The 18,302-nt window shown below is 35.7% G+C and overlaps 2 protein-coding genes and 1 pseudogene across 6 annotated transcripts; all 3 read right to left on the reverse strand.

Annotated features, from left to right (window-relative positions):
* Positions 1 to 803: 803 nt before the first annotated feature.
* Positions 804 to 8,293, reverse strand: LOC101266730 (dolichol kinase EVAN). 2 transcript variants are annotated; one of them, XR_011221525.1, is made up of 14 exons: positions 7,741 to 8,293; positions 7,334 to 7,446; positions 5,797 to 5,985; positions 5,582 to 5,686; positions 4,659 to 4,729; positions 4,501 to 4,581; positions 4,182 to 4,393; positions 3,154 to 3,343; positions 2,993 to 3,058; positions 2,440 to 2,528; positions 2,238 to 2,352; positions 1,903 to 2,132; positions 1,726 to 1,820; positions 804 to 1,296 (listed from the first exon to the last, which is right to left on the reverse strand). XR_011221525.1 is itself a non-coding variant. In XM_004241240.5 (14 exons), exons 1-14 carry the CDS (start codon positions 7,932 to 7,934, stop codon positions 1,183 to 1,185), a joined length of 1,686 nt encoding a protein of 561 aa, XP_004241288.1. In that variant the 5' UTR covers positions 7,935 to 8,293; the 3' UTR covers positions 804 to 1,182. The 2 variants fall into 2 exon arrangements, 1 of the variants encoding a protein (XP_004241288.1); XM_004241240.5 differs by having other exon boundaries at positions 1,903 to 1,954.
* On the reverse strand, positions 6,325 to 7,177 carry LOC104648012 (mannose-P-dolichol utilization defect 1 protein homolog 2-like; annotated as a pseudogene).
* Positions 8,294 to 8,600: 307 nt separating the features above from the next.
* On the reverse strand, positions 8,601 to 17,954 carry ABCG17 (ABC transporter G family member 17). 4 transcript variants are annotated; one of them, XR_742021.4, is made up of 13 exons: positions 17,811 to 17,954; positions 16,349 to 16,953; positions 16,181 to 16,260; positions 14,833 to 15,119; positions 13,719 to 13,890; positions 12,724 to 12,837; positions 12,260 to 12,388; positions 10,875 to 11,066; positions 10,550 to 10,636; positions 9,373 to 9,645; positions 9,193 to 9,255; positions 8,975 to 9,082; positions 8,601 to 8,892 (listed from the first exon to the last, which is right to left on the reverse strand). XR_742021.4 is itself a non-coding variant. In XM_010324106.4 (12 exons), the coding sequence occupies exons 2-12, from the start codon at positions 16,818 to 16,820 to the stop codon at positions 8,635 to 8,637; spliced, it is 2,172 nt and encodes a 723-aa protein (XP_010322408.1). In that variant the 5' UTR covers positions 16,821 to 16,953; positions 17,520 to 17,806; the 3' UTR covers positions 8,601 to 8,634. The 4 variants fall into 4 exon arrangements, 2 of the variants coding, with proteins under 2 accessions (XP_010322408.1, NP_001353409.1); XR_003247283.2 differs by having other exon boundaries at positions 9,193 to 9,262; XM_010324106.4 differs by lacking the exons at positions 9,193 to 9,255; positions 17,811 to 17,954 and adding an exon at positions 17,520 to 17,806.
* Between the last annotated feature and the right edge of the window lie 348 nt (positions 17,955 to 18,302).

Below are 18,302 nucleotides of genomic sequence, written 5' to 3' on the forward strand. Positions count from 1 at the left end.
TGAAAAATTCATCATTAATCTATTGATAAATAGTAAAACATCGCGATCTCTAGAGATGGTTCAACTAATGGAGATATTGTTTTAGTTAATTCGAATTAAGAAATACTATCAGTCCATTTCCCCTTTTTAAAAAATTTCTTTTAACTTAGTTTTTTTTGTTATGGCGTCACCAATCGCCAGTAGCGATTTTACCCCTTTTAGTTAAAAAATAAAATTGTTTAATGTGTTCTTTTGAAACTCAAATATTTTTACCTTTAAGCTCTGGATTGGAGGTAAAGAGGGCAAAAGGTTCATGATCAAAAAATTGATATTGAAGATACATGGAGCTATTATTAATGTATAATTGACACATACTTTCGAAGAAGTATTACCATTAAATTAGTTTATTTTTTAAGTCTAATCAACAAAACAAAATAATTGAAAAAATCGTTCGTAAATAGTAATCCACGAGTAACAATGTACTAGTCTGGAGCATTCTAACATGGTGGTGTACCCCAAACGAACAATTCTAACGTGGTGGCACACAATAAACGTCTTTTCGTATTTTATGTAATCCTTACCACGATATACTATTTTCTTTGTCCTAATTTATGTAACATTGTTCGAATTTCAAATACCAAATCAAACCATCCGACACTTATCCAATAAGCTCACTCACTACAGCTTTAAGTTCCCCACATTAAACTGTTAACAGAGCAGACGCTTTTGTTAGCTCTTATCAATCAATCGACTTCACTTGCAGGCTTGAACTACTGCTTGTTTAACATAACATAGAAACTTTGACGAATACTTTTCTCCTAGTGTATGTGAACTCTGATAGATTACTGTAAAGTATGCACGAAAAAAGTTACAGCTAAAACATATCAAAAATAGTCTTACTAGTGCTTTTATAGAAAACAAATGCTACATCTAAATTACAAAAAGAGTAACTTCTTGCTTTTTCACCTATCAACCTATTGTGCCTTTTTTATACCCCTCCTTACGAGCCCCCACCTTTTTGTTTCATTGGTGACTCGAACCCACAACCTTTAAGGGTTGGAGGTGGAGGCTGTTTACCATCTAATTGTACATGTCATGTAACTCTACAACGGTAATATCTACAAAAAGAATGTGTGCGCTCAAACCAGTACTGTTGAAGGATCAGCATGTTGTCTTTTGGAAAAGTGGTCAGCAGATAAGTGTTCACAGACAGAGGAGGCTATAGAACACCAGAGGTATGAAGGCATTATCCAGTTGGGCAGTGTAGGCTTCCAATAGACCACTTATAGTCACCGCAAAAAGAAGGGAGAACCAGTTCTGCATAATTTCCAATACAGTATTAAAGATCAACCACAAAGTTGAATGAACAAGATTTTTGACAATAGTCATATTAGAAAATTTGAGACGTTGCACAAAGTTCACGTGTTTCAGCATCTACATTAATTCCCCAAGTAGACATGAATTTGGATAAGTAGGGGCCATCAAAGAATTGAAATGAGGTTCATTAATCATAAGGAAGGAGGTTGATTTTAAGGTGATCACAGAAATTTGCCTCGTCAACATCAGATAAAATAGATTTAAGCTGCATAACTGCAAATAGTGTAGAAGCATGACCATGTAACTTTCTTTTCTCATAAATATGCACTTATGGAAGCCATTTTTTGGTATGAATGGGTATGCATGCCGACACTCTTTTGTACATGTCCACAGAGAGAGAGAGAGTGTGTGTGAGAGAGAGAGAGAGACCTGAACATATCTGGTTGTAGCTAGAAGTGGAAGTAGAATGGAGCATGCAGCCAGGACAGACGTTATGCCAGCAGCAGTGCCTTCAATTGTTTTCTCTACCAAAGAGAATTTGTAGATTCAGATGGTGAGGGGTACAAAAGAAGTAATGACAAAACAAGAGAGGGAACAGAGACATACTGCCAGTTTTGCTCCAGCGGAGGACCCCATACTTGTATCCAACCACTGATGCCTAGATAGAAGTTCATAGTTAAAATTTACAGTGCATAAATAACAATCAATATGATCCAACAGCTCTAAGTTCATTCTCTACTGCCCAAACTATCAAAATATTACTCCTGTCTTGGTAAAAAAAATTGAATTTTATATATGAGCAGATATGGAGATATCGTAAGGTAGGTTTCATTGTCCTGCAAAATTCACAAGGTTCCAAAGCAAGCATCAAGTGGGTTCCGAGGAAGTAGATACTACTGCATCGAGAAAGGTATAGGACAAGCAAGCAATAGCAAGTTTACCATTGTATCTCCAATTCCAAGGCTCAAGATCCCAGCAAAAGGGGCTAATGGTCGGTCATTGAAACCAGAGGACAACCAAATAGGAAGCGCACATCCTAATAAGAGTGAAAAATGGCTGAAAGTGGAAGGAAGGCAAACGGTTAGAGTTGACACAAGGTATATGCTGCAAATAATTTCATGCTATGGAGGAACTGTTTCGAACCTGACAACAAGAAGATCAGTGTCACGGTGATCTGTAAAAGCATTCATAAATTGGTGCACAAGCTGTCCCAAGGGCCAGATTCTCCATATCTGTCTCAAAAGGGATGATAAATATTGTGAGGCATCGTAAATTGTTTAAGCACTGCGAGAAATTATAGGAAGTTACCAAGAACTTAAATAACATCGAAAAAGAAAATAACATCTGAAAATGTTGCATTTACAAGTATATGTACACACTTCTATGTCTGAAATATAAGTGCAACAAATTATTTAGACTTCAGTTATATTACTGATCAATTGGTTTTTAATGTGTCAAAGAGGCTTTATCGAAGTCCAAATGAAGTGAATATAAGATATCTTTACTTGCAAGCTTGGCTTCATTTGAAAAGTGTGCCTAAGCTTGAAAGTGAATACAATCTTTATCACCCTGATTGATCTATGTGACAGAAATTCTGTTGTTCTTTTTTCCAATTAAATGGGAACGTTCTTTTAATTCGAACATTCTTTTGACTTGCAATATCTAGAAACAAGATGAATGTGCAGGGAAACCTTACTCGTATAATTTCCAACATCAAGAAAACAGCCAAAGCTGCACCAAAAGCCAGATCAAGAAACTTCGGCTGCAGAAATTACAGATGGTCAACAACTCCTATAAAAATAAACAATAGGTTCAAAAGAAGGAAAAGACTTCCTAAAGAATTTCAACTCAAATCACCTGAAGTATGAGAGCAGGAACAAACATTGAAACAGCCATTAAATGGTAGTATTTTCGAAGAAGAATCCTTTCAATCTTACTGCTCTTAGAGATGTTGTAAAATCTGATAACTGATACATAAATAACAACCAACCAATAGATACACAGCGACAACCTTTTAAGCGGTTCTGACAGAACAAAATCCAATACCCTGCAATAATCAGAAGACACAGAACATCAAAATATAAACAAAGTAGTAACACTGTGTGTGTCTTGAGGTAAACGATATATGATTTAATTCATAGTAATGTCATATGAGATAGTCACTATATGAATGCAAGAGCTAGTAGCTGAACACATCGAAAATTTAGACACTGCAAAGTTCTTCTCTACCCTGTTATCTTCTCATTCAGTATCTATTTTTTAAATAGGTATTATTTACCTTCTAGCTAGATATCACACACAACTTCATGCGTCATAAGGTAACAGGTAACTATGTTTTTTTTTTTAAATTCAGGTACATGCCTGTGTCTTTTTTTCCAACCGTCAACTAATTCCACAAGGTACTAGCTACCTTCCACAGGAAAACTCTGTCTATCAAGGCTTGGATAGCTGGGAAAAAATCACCTAGTGTTTTTGCCTCCAATGGGATTTGTACCTATGACATCATGGTTCTCAACCCACTTTATAGACACTAAGTCATACCTTGGATGCTCAGGTAACTGTTTATAAATATTCAACATTTGAATATTAGATTGACCTCTAGAATAGCATACACTCACAATTTACATGCATAACAAGGGTGACGCTCACAGACCTGACCAGAGGTCATGCAGCAATTATAATTATCAACGATCAAATCTCCACATGTTCTCAAGGTCTATCACATGCTTTCACGTCCAGTTTAAAAAGTCTTAATTGTCTAACGCAAGTGTTAATCATCCCTACAAACCACTAAACCTCTGTTAACCAAATCACGCAACATAATAACAATATGCAGCATAATAGGTGCAATTATCCAAAAGAAATAAGTCTGAACGGAGGCTTACCATAGAAAAGGGTGCACATGAAAATCTTGAACAAGCTGCATCCATGATGGTACAGCTATAATGAGAACACACGCGAGGGAAATGTAGAACACAAAAGATCGCCTCATATGATTATCTACAGTATCTCTAAAAGATGCCAAGCTGACTCGTTCAAGAATTTGAAGCACATATTTGAACATCATAGGGAAAACAAGAAGGCCAATAATCAAACCCTGGAACATAGTGTTTCATTTCATGATCAATACCGTGAATCAGAAACCTTTTACTCTATATCACCGTAAGAGGAGAATGGTCTAGAGAATTAACAGCATTATAATACCTGAATAATAACGCTAACTTCACTTCTTTGGATTCCATATGGTACAGTCACTACCTTAGACACAGCAAAGTACCCATGGGACTGTTAATGGAAAAAACACTGCTTGTTAGGTATCTATATCATCTGCTATCAGAGAAAGTAAAATGTGAGAAACTAACCTTAGCAGCAGTACAAGCTAGCATGTCCCCAAAATAGATAACAAGACCAACAGTAACCAGTAGCGTTTCTCCTAAGAAGAGAAATAAGAATGTAAACAACTGCACAGAGGACTAGAGGACCAGTCATCAAACAAAGCAAACCAAATAAGATATATCAAATGATTTTGAGGCTCTGATCTCTGAAATAACAAGAAATAAAGATTGTGTGGAATTAAACATTTTAACAGTGCAAGATTATGTGGAATAGCATATGTTCTAACAGTGCAATTTAATATCTAGCACATTGTTCAAAGTCATAGAATCAGAGATATGGTAAGGTCTTTATCCCATAGATTGGACATAATGTATCAGAATTCTCTTTCAAATGTCAGATAAGATACCATCAATGAATACAACCCAATCCTACAACATAAAGACCCTACAATACCCAAGTAGCTTTAATCTTCACTAATAGGCAAGACATAATTCCAAATAAATATCAAGGTTCAGAGACAAACTTCTTTGTTAAAGATAATCAATGTGTATATAACATTTAATGTAAATCTAACATGACATATAAAACAAAAAAACATCATTATTATCAAACAATAGTTTAAACACTCACTAACAGAACCTAAAATATGAGTAGCCCTGAATTAAGCACATAAAAAGAGTTCAAAAAGCCTTAAGTTAACTGTCAACTTTTAAATCTTTTTTAGTTCTAGACTTCTCCTTTCTGAAAGATCAACTACAAGATATCACAAGAAAAGAATTCATATTGTCTATAGCAACATGCCGAAAAGTCATAGTTTTGTTGTGATTAGTGGAGAGTGAATGTGAACTGAATTTCCGCACAACAGAGGACCTTCATATCAAGTGTGCAATTTTTAGTAGTTTGAGATACTAGAGATCTAGTAAAGTAAAAATATAGTAACATGACCAACCAATTGAAGCGCATGCTGGAAAAGTGTGAAGAATATTCTGAATTAATTTTACTGCAGCATATCCATGAGAGAATAGCCACAATAAGTTAGCTGCTGTATACCACCCTGCAGGAGAAGTTCACCAAAAGAGTTGTAAAGGAGTACATAGCAGTCAGCAACTTCTAGGTTGACTAATGAATCAAAAAGTGAATATAAAGAAAGAGAAGTTGACCTACCACTATGAGATTCCACAGCAAAAGACACACAGCAGACTCCAAAATACAATGCTATACAACTTAAACTACATAGGGAAGTAGCACAATTCTTGCTGTCTGATTGATGGTAAAAAATGAACCACAGGTAAGCTAGCACCGTGTAGCAACTTGCAGATGTCACCCAATACAGTAGTTGCAGGTTTTTAAGCTCTGTTAAAAGGTCAAAACTAAAAGAAGTCAGTCATACAGGTTAGGCAAGGTAGGATTCAACATAATTCCTGAATACAAACTTGCAACTGCTTTGACTTGTTCTCAGCTACACAAGCAGAAGCAAGATTACACATTTCCTCTACTAGACAAGGTTTCTCCATGTAGAAACATCACAAGATGGAAAGGAACTTGACAATATTTAAGAATGGAGATTCAACAGCAACTATATGAATACAGAAAATAGTACTTCAAAACTTATCAATTTACAGTACAGTTATCGTTCTTCATACTGCACTTTCATTGTCATTTCTGCTTCTTTTTAATAATTTTTTTTAAAGAAACAGTGGTTCATTTGCTCATCAATGAGAATTATCCTTGCAAGAACCAGTTTACGAAGATTTTTCAAGTGGTTCGAACATAGCAATTTTGAGATGGAGGGTAAATAATAAGAAGTACTTTCTTTTACCCAAGTGTCATTCAAAACTGGTAAAAACTCTTAACATGGAACCACCAAAGTTCATTAAAAAGGTTAAACAGCTTAGCTCCTCAGTTCTTCTGTTCTTAAAATTCTTCAAGATTTGGGCATACTAGCAAAAAGAAAATCGTGTGCTGACAGGCATATGAAGCCTCAAAATGGATGGCATCAATTTCACCTGCCAAAACAGATGGGGCTATAGCACAATATGATAATGCTCTAATCAATGTTTTCCTCCCAAAGGCTGAGAAACTAATAGATGATTGCACCAAAATGATAGCTTGAATCAAAAGAAAAGCATTCTCTCCAAATGCTGAAAATGGAAGTCCTTTGTGAAGACAATATGCTAAAGCAATGGTAGAACCAATTACTTCAAGCTCAAAACTCACAACACTAAACTTTTGCACTGTACAATTTTTTAATATCTGAGGAACTTTAACAGTGGTGGAGGTAGCAACGATAGGATATCCAAGGATCTTGGATATTAACCGAACCAAACAATCCTTTTCCAGGAATTCATCTTTGCTAAGGGTTCCCAAAACACAGCCAAATCCATCCCAAGAAACTTAAGCTCAACCATCTTGATGAGATCAACAAAATTCTTCCAGTTTATTTATGGTCTTATGTGGAACTAAGGTACTGGGTTTGATTGAACGAAGCGCTTTGAGGTGATACTAGAAGGTAGAATCCTTAACCGGAGTGCTCATTTCTGAAATTTCTGATCAACGTAGATTGCGTTGTTAGTGTGGCAATTTTGTGGTCACACCCTGCAGTATTTTCTCGGGAGTGGGGGGGCAGGGAAAATATTTGCTCCCAATATAATGATAAGTAATCAAACTACAAAAGCTCAATTTGCTAAAATGAGTGTTCTACCTTCACTTCCAGATTGATTTAAAGATACTGCTGTTGACATCTGAATCAACTTTGATACCATAACACCAGGCAGCGTTACTGCCCCCAAAAATATCCCTGATGAAGCACCAGGCCTGAAAAACAATACCAAGACTATGTATATAAACCAAAACTGTACATTTATTACGCAAATGACAGTCAATTCAGAAATTAGCCTGCTCAACCCCAAAATTTCCAATTTAAAGAACAACTTAAATCAAAGGGGAAAACTATGCGAAATTGTAATTTGAAGATGCAGCCTAGTGGTTGCAACTTCAAATGTTTCACTCCCAAGCTCTTTTACCTTTCATAATGCCGTCCGGCCCGGCCCGGCCCGCGCTCACGTAAAAAATAATTTCATTCAGGATAATAAGTGCAGTAAAACTAACCTGGTCTTGAAGAAGTGAGAGAGGGGAACTGAAGCAGAGGCATCGACGGAGATCTCGACGGAGAGGGCGAGGAGAGAGAGGAGAGAAAGGGAGAGAGATTCGAAGAGGAGAGATTGAGGGAGGGAGAAGACAATCCGAGCGATGAATAGTGCTACCACAGCTCGCTCGCCGGTGAGAAACGACGATGAAGCCATGGGATTCCGATGTATCAGTTGCTGAAATTGAAATTCAATTGGAAAAGATCACACATTTTGACCAGTGCCGTAAACCAAAAGAAATCAGCGGACCCGTGTGAACTGGGAAGAATTCGGTGGGTTTGGCGCGCACCGGGTTTTTATAGGCTGTTGAACTGTCAACTCATCTACGCCTCGAACTTGTCAACGGATTTTCCTCCTTTTTCTTTTTTAGGATTGCATATAAAGCCCTTTTTCTAGATGTTTGGCCCTACGTCAATATTGATCAGCTAAATATATAAAAATAATATTATAAATAAAATATTTATACAATGTAATTTTCTATTCCAAATGAAGAAAATAATTAATATGATTCTTTTTTTTTTCAATTAGGTTGGCAGTCCGCTACCATGTTAGTCTTCAACTAAACACCATAACTATGATTTTTTATATTCTCACTCCGATCCATTTTACTCGTCATGTTTCTTTAATTAAGATCCATCGTTCTCACCGTATTGATCTCTCTCCACATTAAATAAGACTAAAGGTAATAACTAACCATCAGTTATATCTTAATTTTTATTAAAGTGATAACTATTTAGTAAGCACTACAACTAGTTTTCTTCTTTTATAAAAGCATTAACTATTAAAGGTAGATGACACGCTAATCATACAAGGTGCATGAAATTTGTGAAACTGAAGTTGCAATAGTATATAGCATCTATTTGTAATCCTTTCTGTTTTGGTTACAGCGGAAAAGTTTGTGAACAGAGTGTTTTTTCCTGATACAACACTTGAGCAGAATAACAACAACAACTTTGTATGCAACAGCCATAACAAACAGCACCAGTAAATTTTTCCACTTAGTGTTGCTGTCATCAGATATATCATATACATTTCCCAGAGCCTCATAACCAGAGATGGTTCTCACCTGCCCCACTGCAAAAGAAGTTCCGATGTACTCGTTCTCCAACAGTCCCTGGTAAAAGAAATCCATTAATATGATTTTCCTGATAGATAACCAGTGATCAAGAATATGTATGCACTGGTCTCAAACTTACTTGGATAGAATAAGTATGAAAAGCTATATAAGAAATGGGGTACATCCATGCTGGTCTAGGCAAAGCACTTCTGATTCTAAAAAAACCAGCCGAAAGCATCATTATCACCTGAAATACGAGATAGGATAGCCGTTGAATGAAAAAGTTAGGGCTCTCAACTCAACATGAAATGATATACTCCTACTACAAGAATCGTATATAACACTAGAATTGCATACATTTCAGATACCCAACTTCCTTGATCCCCCTTATGACACATTAGGAACACACAGCTACAATCACTGCATACTTTCCAATCAATAGAATATGGCAATATTACACCAAAGGGAAAGGGAAAGAAGGTAACTCATCCAATAGTAAATCATATCTTGCAAATTTAGATTTCAGGCAGAACTCACATGTATGGACACAAAACTTAAGATGCTCCAGAAGATATTTTGACAAATGGAAGCAACCAGCAGCAGCAGACCCTCATTTACCAATAGACACGCAAAGAAATTCAGCACAAAGTACATCAGCAAGCTGAACTCATGTCGCAGTCCTATTAGAAAATAGAAGACCAGACTTGACGAAATGGAGATGAGAAACAAGAAAGGGATGCTGGCAAAAAGCTGCCCAAGTAGGAAAACAAATGCTCCAGAATGCTGGTTTGATTCTTCATAGGTGTATATCTGCAAAGTCATCATGATGTTGATTAGGTTGATTTTTAAACTGGATGAGGATGATACCAATAATAACTCATTATCAGAGCGAATAACAAAACCAAAGTTTATAAAAGCAAGTAACAATAATAAAATAAAAAGTTTAGAACACTCACTATCTAAGTACTCTAAAATACAAGACCTAGATGTCATTGGGATATCAAATTTGTCACCTTTGCTATACATCTTAGTGTATGATTAGGTTATTACTGAAAATTATATCCATAGCACAATCCATCATATTAAATGTAATGCTAATAATGAATGGCTTATCTTAAAAATAAAAGCTGATATATAATGCTAATAATGAATGGCTTATCTTAAAAATAAAAGCTGATATCAATATTGCACCTCATCAAACATTTCCCAGCTTCTTAGAGAAATCAAGTTCAAAGGCTTACTTGCCAGGACTGATGAGATTGAATAGGAATATGATTTAATAAACCAAGCCAGAAATGTCACATTTCTAGCGATAAGTCTAGATAGTTCAGCTATTGGAGAACCCTAGTCCTGAGAATTTGTCACTTCAACTCCGTATTTGTCTACATTTCACCTCACTAATTTGAACAAGAAGTTTGAATGATGATATAACAGTCCTTTGGGCAAAAGAAAAATTACAGTATGAGTGCAATATAGATTATGATACACAGGGTTAAGGGTAAACTGTAGTTCATGAGACTGAAGAAAGACTAGAATGAGGATCACATTTCTGTGAAGAAGGTGTATAGTCCACTCTCAGCCTACAAAACAAAGCTTGATTCTTAAATACACACATATACTGGATTCATTCGAACATGGTGTTCACATATATTAGTTTCACAGAAGCATGCTTGTGCATTATACAGAGGAAACACAAATAAGTTGCTCGCATCACCTTGATCTCTTTCAACTGTGAAGGTACACCAGCGACGCCTAGCAGAGAGGTGAATGAAACAAATACAAATATTGCTGCTACTCTTCTCTGCATGGCAAGAAAAGTATCATAGTTTGCATACTGAAAACAAGAGCTAGTAATGACAAAATATTTACCATGAGTAAAAAAAACCGCAATATCAACTCAGTCCATGATTATTTCATGGACTGTGTAACCAGAAAAACTGGAGGTCTGGTGCACAAACATCATATTGATGAACTACTGTATTAGAGTTTAGACATATGCAAAAAGAAAGAGACAGGTTATTTTTTAGTTGTTCGCTTACCATGACAGAGAACAAGGACTGCCCCAATCCAGAAAACACAGTGCCAATACAGAGGGCAAGAAACACATAAAGAATCAATCTTAGCCAATAATATTTCCACTCCCTTGACATAATCAATAAAGATCTCCAAGTCAAAACTGCAACTCGTGTTGCATTTCCTGCCATTCCCTTTCTTTTGAGTGATGGACCTTCCTGAAAGGACAAAATGCAAGAGATCAGACATTATATTGAAGCTCAGGCTGTAAGTATAGTTGTTTGACCACTAAAACTTTTATTATTGTACACTCCGAGGATTTCTTAGCCATTTTTCTACCTGACAATGATCTTATCAAAATATTCCTTGAACTAGTTCTAATTATAAAAGATTGTGACTTCCGGTACTTTTTATGTAATTGTTTTTTGAATAAAGACTTTTTATGTAGATTCTCAATAGAGAACTTACTATTTTTAAAGATTATAAATCAAAGTATGAAATAGATGTAAATGAAATTGTATGACCCTCTTATTCCAAATTTTGTTATTCTTTTTAGAGTAGAGGGAGTAATGCATTGAGTTCAAAATACTTCAACAGGCTGTCAAATTGCCTCTACTGTTAAAGAACTTTGGTTATGCAAGGAACAGAGATTGGAGGAAACTCTAACTTGGATATTGACATAAATAACTCATGATGGGGGTAGAAGCGAAGCCAGGATTAAGAGTTTGGGGTTCTAAATTTAGTTAATAACCGTCAAGCAATATTTTTAGGGGTTCACAAATTAATATACATATAAATTAATTAATTTTCTAGTACAAATATAGGGTTTACGAAAAAGCTACTAGGTTCGTCTAAACCCATGAACCCCCACCTAGCTCCGCTTCTATATGGGGGTAACTAACACAAAAGCAAGGACTATAAACTGCTTTAAATGACCAAGGAACTAAAATTAATAGCATTTTTTCAAATATTGAAATGGACAGTGACAAAACATCTGCTCCACTCTAGGCTTAAAGAAACCAAAAAATTCAGTTCACACAAGAATATAATGATAATTGAGGACAATCTAGTTTATCAAAACAAACCAAAGCCAATAAAAGAGCATCCTTCAAGAGAGTGCTCGAATTATATTACTGTCCAGAGCACGCAAGCTTAATAACTTATGAGTTTATGTAGTTAGTTCATATCAAAATTGGAATACTTACTACTATCTAGTGGTCACACTAAAGTATGCATTGCCTAGATCTACTTGACACTTGAGAAGTTCTTGGAAAAAGATAAGAGCAAAGTTGATAGTACTACCTAACTACCCATGATGTCAACCGTGAGAACAGTAAAAAAACATACCTTCTTGGTTAGTTCTATTATTACAAACATATTACATACCTTCTCTTTTCTATGATAAATGTACCTTCTCAGTAAGCTTCACAATCATTGATTCAACGGCAGCAGCATCTGCTGATGATCTATAAGTTGTTTCAATGGTACGTATAGCGATGGCAGTATCCATGCTCACTGATGATAAGTCTCCATGATTATCCTGTTGAGATAACAAAAGCGCAAACTTTAAGGAACATCTTTCCTTTCTGTGTTGTGAAGGGGGAGGGGGGATAGGGTGGCCAGAGAACAGATGAGGATCTTTGAACTTTCATGTTGAATCTTATAGCAAAAGTTTCTTTTTGTTCCTTTCTCAAAGAGCTTTCCCCAGCACAATAAAACAATAGCACAAATACGGAGAAAAGAGGCAGTACAATGAGCTGAGTTAGAATTGTTCCAACATCCTAACAATTTTTCAACAAATCATCACTATCTTTCAACATTAGAATTGAGTTTTTGAGGGGAAAAATAGAGCTTTGAATGCTTATAGGCATATACCTGCCAGCTTTTGCACATCGCAATAATCCTGTCAAATTCTGTGTTTATAGCACGCAAGAAGTGATCAGAAGGACTTTGCATAATTGGACAAGGAAATCCAGCATTCGAGAAGTGCTTCACAATTAAATGATATGTTAGTCTCTAACAATTAGTAACATAAAGAATAAAGTATGATATAAAACATAATGACCAGAAAATAAACATTTCAAGTGCTATGTATTTCTAGTAGTGTTTCACAATTGTGCACACACTTGGGGAACTGATCTTCCTCCATGCCCTCTTAAGTAAGTTTGTTCAGTCCGAATCCCCGTTAACATTCACTGATTTTCCACAGGAACCCGTATTCTTTCTTCCAACCACTATCCATGGATTCTGAAACATTTAGTCCATTGGAAAATTTGTCAACACTCAACAGTATTTCTCTAGACTAATTCCTCCTTGTCAGAAACCAACAAACTGAACTTTGTTAATTTATTCCAGTGTGTAAGGAAACCATATAAGAGGCTGTACCTTTGTAGGGAAATAAGCTTCTAAGTAACAACTTGGATTATGAAACCTGGACGCTCGCACTTCAAATATTTCCTACTAACATAGCCTTATCCTGCAAGACTTCACTCCAATAAAAGACATGTTCCTTAGAGTAACCATCCTAACTTGAGTAAATATTTACTTCAACATTGCTAGACTATTCTTGGCTTCTTCAATGCAAAATGAGAATAAATAAAGAACTTCAGCCAAATCAACTGCATGGGCTCATTTCTCTCTTAAAATGAATATCAGCTGACTAACAATTGATTTCTTCCTATTCAGATAAACCACAGCCACTTCTGGGTCTCTCTTATTTAAGGAAAACCCAACAAACCCATATTGCAGGGAAAAAAGTATCATTCATTATCCAATGCCTTTGTTTGATGCATGCATGACTGTTAAGAAAACCAACGCCTTCCCCTGAACCAAGATGGACAGTGTAAGGAAGCATACCAAAGTAAAATTACCTGTAAGCAAGCCAAAGTTTCACCAAAAAACAATGTCTTTCCATTTGAGAGGAGGCAAATTCGGTCAAAAAGGCCAAATACTTCAGTACTGCTTTGGCAAATGGTGAATATCAGAGTGCAGCCAGAGGTGGCAAGCTTCTTCAATGTAACCATCATCAGAAGTGCAGAAACGCTGAACATAACAAGAACTAAACATCAGCTAAATTACAGTAGTTCATAATTTTGACAGGAAGAAAATATCCAAGAGCATCAAGTCTCAACCATTAAAATAGCAAGTCAAAAACACGAGAATTAATAAGGAAAATCTTAGAGAGTAGGGAACCAGGATATTCATTCAGTTGGAAACCTACAGTTCATTTTGAATATGCTACAAAAATATCAATTTCCAAAACATCAAATAAGAAAATCACCATCTATCACATGTTCTCTCCCTCAACCCTTAACTTGATGTTCATGTATGACACGGGAACCATGTAAAGCTATGGCACTGTGCCAAATTCAACCCTAAAGTTAGCCCATAAGGGGAGGGTTTCCAAGTCCAAATAAGGGGACCACAAATTTTCTGGTAACCAACTTCTAGAAGACACCTGCATGCACTAAGCTAGCAACCTAAGTTTAATTAGCAGGTCTTTCTCAAAGAAAGCTTGTAGCATTTTAATATTAACACAGTTTGCCCAAAATGCTGAAATGTCAGCTAATTGACCTTCAAATCATATAAACTTCCAGCATGAATTGACATATACCAACTTTAGTTACATACTTCAATAGTTCAATGAATGATATGGTCTTCCTCAGTCACCACATGCACATATTATATAAGCTAAGAAAATCAATCTTTATGACTAATTAACTTGTCTAACAGACATGGAGCATTAGTATCTTATATGCTTTTATTGGACAGAAAAACTAGAACATACCAAATATTTGGCTGTTAGCTATTTTAGCAGCTAAAGCATAGCACACAATTTGACAGCTATTTTATGCTACTAATGCAAGCAATCTAGTCACTACAAAGATCACAAATGCAGTTATGGATACTGAATATGTCAATGTAAACCCAATGAACTTCAATAAAAAATTATTGTGATTTTAAAACGAGAAGTAAGAAGAGAACCTGTCAAGATGATAAAGGGGTTCATCAATAAATAAAATATGAGGTCTCATAACAAGTTCCCGGGCAATGCTGACACGCCTCCTCTCACCACTTCGAAGACCTTTCGTGTAACAGTTGCCACCTATAAGTTTATTAGCATAATCTCCCAGTGACATAGCATCTATAGCATCCTCCACCACACTCCTTCTCTGACAAAAGAAACCAGGAAGCTGGAGCAAAGCTGAGTAGTATAGGAATTCACGCACAGATAATGATCCAATAAGAGTAGTTTCTCTGTCAACATATCCCTGCAAATGAGTACATTTTACATGTCTGAAGGCACAAGCTGACAAAACAAGGATAACTAGTGCCCCTTTCTAACTACTTCCTCCCGTCCAAATTAATTGACATTTTAGCCTTTAAAAGTTGGTCCAAAATAAGTGATGTTTCACAAAACCAAGAGGTTATTTAATTATTATTTTTTCAAATTTGAGCTTGCTAATTGTGTCAACCTAAAAAGAAAAGAAAATCAGGAACTTTAGTCAAAATCTTTCTTTTTTAGGAGCGAGTGAAATCCTTAATACATTTGTCCAAGCCTAAAACATCAATTATTTTGGACCGGAGGAAGTACTTGAGTAAATTGAAGTTTTTTTCCAAAAAGCTCAAAGGTACAACACTTATTTACCCAAATTCAAACCAAATAAACAAGTCGTATTTTATGTATTTTAATATTAACATGATTTCTAGCCTACCACCTTTAACATTTGAGCTATTATTTTCAATGTATATACTGGATGATGTAGCTATAGCCTATATGATTGTAGATATGCTCAAACCTATTGAAAATATGGTTTTCAGATCCCCTTTGGCGAGAAGGACATTGTTTGAGATGGAAAGAATGATTTAATCTAAAGCTTAGGAATTCACAGGTCTGAATTCATACCGGCAACTGTTAAAGCAACCAGGGAATAAGACAAATTGCGATACTAAAAAGGGGTAAAAGATGAAGAAGGGATTTCCAAACATCAGTTACATGAAATTAAGACACATCATTAGAAGCAGTTGCACAACTGTTTTGCTTCAAAAGGTGACATCTTCTTGCCAAAGGAACTCACATATCAGTTTTGTAAAAGAGCCAAAGGATTGGTCGATAAATTATAAAGAGAAAGCAGGGGCAATCAACTCACTAAACCAGTAGTCATTACTAGGAGAGTGATTATGATTTTATATTCCAAAGATCAGTTCAGAGAGAACAACAGCTAATATATAACACTAAACAAAGCTGTCAAAGTCTACAGTCTAGACCTATATCTTTACGTATTGAGAATACAAGCATGACAACAAATGACAGTAAATGCTTACAACATACATAGGAACCATACGGCATGTGCCTTCTTGTCCCATTTACAAACACCTCACCATACATTCTCGTTGAATCAGGTAACCTTCCTAAAGAAGAGAAAGAAATCTAGCTCAGACACATACATAAACAACGGGATGTTTTTCTATAAACCGATACATGTTGAATTCCACAAACCTGCAAGGGCTCTCAAGAGTGTTGATTTCCCTGACTTGGCAGGACCCATAATGACAGTCATTGTTCCAGGTAATGCATAACCATGCGAACTCTTGACCACCTTATCAGAATATTTTCTTTTTCCCTTTATAGTTACAGTCAAGTCCTTCCATGCAATAGAAGCTCCTGCAATCTTCCTTGTAACAACTTCCCTCTCTATTGAAGAAGGAGACGGCAAGGAACCACTATTGATCTTTGACAGAGAAGGGGAGGGTGGCGTAGTCGCAGCATTAATAGAATCACCTCCTTCGTCCACTTTGACCTCTATATCCGTCTCATCCCAAACAGGTGAATCTTCAAATGAAATTGGTTGTCTAAGTGCGCCAGGTTTCCTCGAGTAGAAGTAGTTACTTGATGGCACCCTATTAGCTGGACTACTCACTGAAGAAGATGGTGACCTATAATGATCTGATTGGGATTGTATTTCTTCCATTCTTTGGAATTCTCCAATTCTGTCTTAATACTCCAGAATGGAACTCTGAACTGAAGGGTCACAAGGAAATCAATATATCATAACTGATTCCTCCTTAGACCAACTTCACCAGTTTATAAAACGTTTACCAACCCTGTAAAAACAGCAATAATTAACAAGCACCACACATAGCTCGTTACGAAAAGAACAAAAGAAGACATTACATTTAAAAGAAATTAACAAAATTTTAAGCATCGGAACAAATTCTCCTATTGAGCCTTCAGCACCAACTATAGTTGCAAAGGATCAAAATATATATATCAATCAATCAACTACAATGCAATCCCAGGTTAGTTAGGATCTGCCATACGAATCTTCTGTATCTATTTCTTCTACATGAGCAGTATTCAGAAGATTCATCATAGTTAAACTATTCTTAGGCTGACTGTCACCCTATTTAGGTTAGCCAGATCCCGCAGAGCAACCCTCCTCCTTTCTTAGCTTTGAGAAAGCTCACATAGGCTGAGTTTAGAAAAATCAAAAGATATTGAAGAAAAATAAAAACAAGTAACTGTCTATAAGAAGCTGATGACCGATAAATGAATCCTACATACATGATAACATTCGTATTAAAGAACCCCTTTCTCTCTTTTCTCTCTCTAGCAACTCAAAGCGTAATTTTTCTTCATTTGGGAACTTCAGAGAACATAAAGCACAAACCTTTTCAGCTCTAACAAACACCTTACACAAACAGAACAGTGAACTCACTTAACTCCCATCAACCCCAAAGCGAAAATACAGAAGCACACTAGATTAAAAAAAAAAAAAAAAACTTAAGCGCTTCAAATGCTAACAAGCACCATTGAACCACTGAGAAAAAGCTTAAAACTCCATATGATAAACGACAAAAAGCTGCAAGTAGGCTCGAACTTCAAGATGGTAAGTCCAAAAAAATAAAAACAAGTGAAGTTGTTGAAGAAAATTGAAGATGGAGAGCAAAAAAGCACGAACCTGGATCGAAATCACAACAAATGATGAAGGCTGGCTGGTAGTGGAAAACAGTACAAAGTAACAAGGAAGAGTGATACTAAAGTGTTGAGTACAATTATGAGATTGATGGATCCTTTTTGACCCGAAAACAAACAATGCGGTGCTATTTCTACACAATATATATATTTATATTTATTTGGTCCAATTAAGAATTTTCCTTTTTAATAACTTTTTCTTATTCTTTCAAGAAAAAAAGAAAGATAGTGACAATTGAACTTCTACACAGTGCACTATTAATAGATTTTCAGTTTCTTATATAATTATTTTTATATAATTGTTTATTAAAAAGCGTACAAAATTTAAAATAAATATATCAAAAGGGAATATTTGATTTTACTGCTACATGGGACTAACTTTTAATTTAAATTAAATAGAAGAAAATAGTATTTTTGGTTTTTTTTTTGATAGGTAAATTTTTTTTAATCTAAATGACGCAAAATAATATTTCCATAA

Source organism: Solanum lycopersicum, chromosome 6 (assembly GCF_036512215.1).
Source record: "Solanum lycopersicum chromosome 6, SLM_r2.1".
Classification (NCBI taxonomy): domain Eukaryota; kingdom Viridiplantae; phylum Streptophyta; class Magnoliopsida; order Solanales; family Solanaceae; genus Solanum; species Solanum lycopersicum.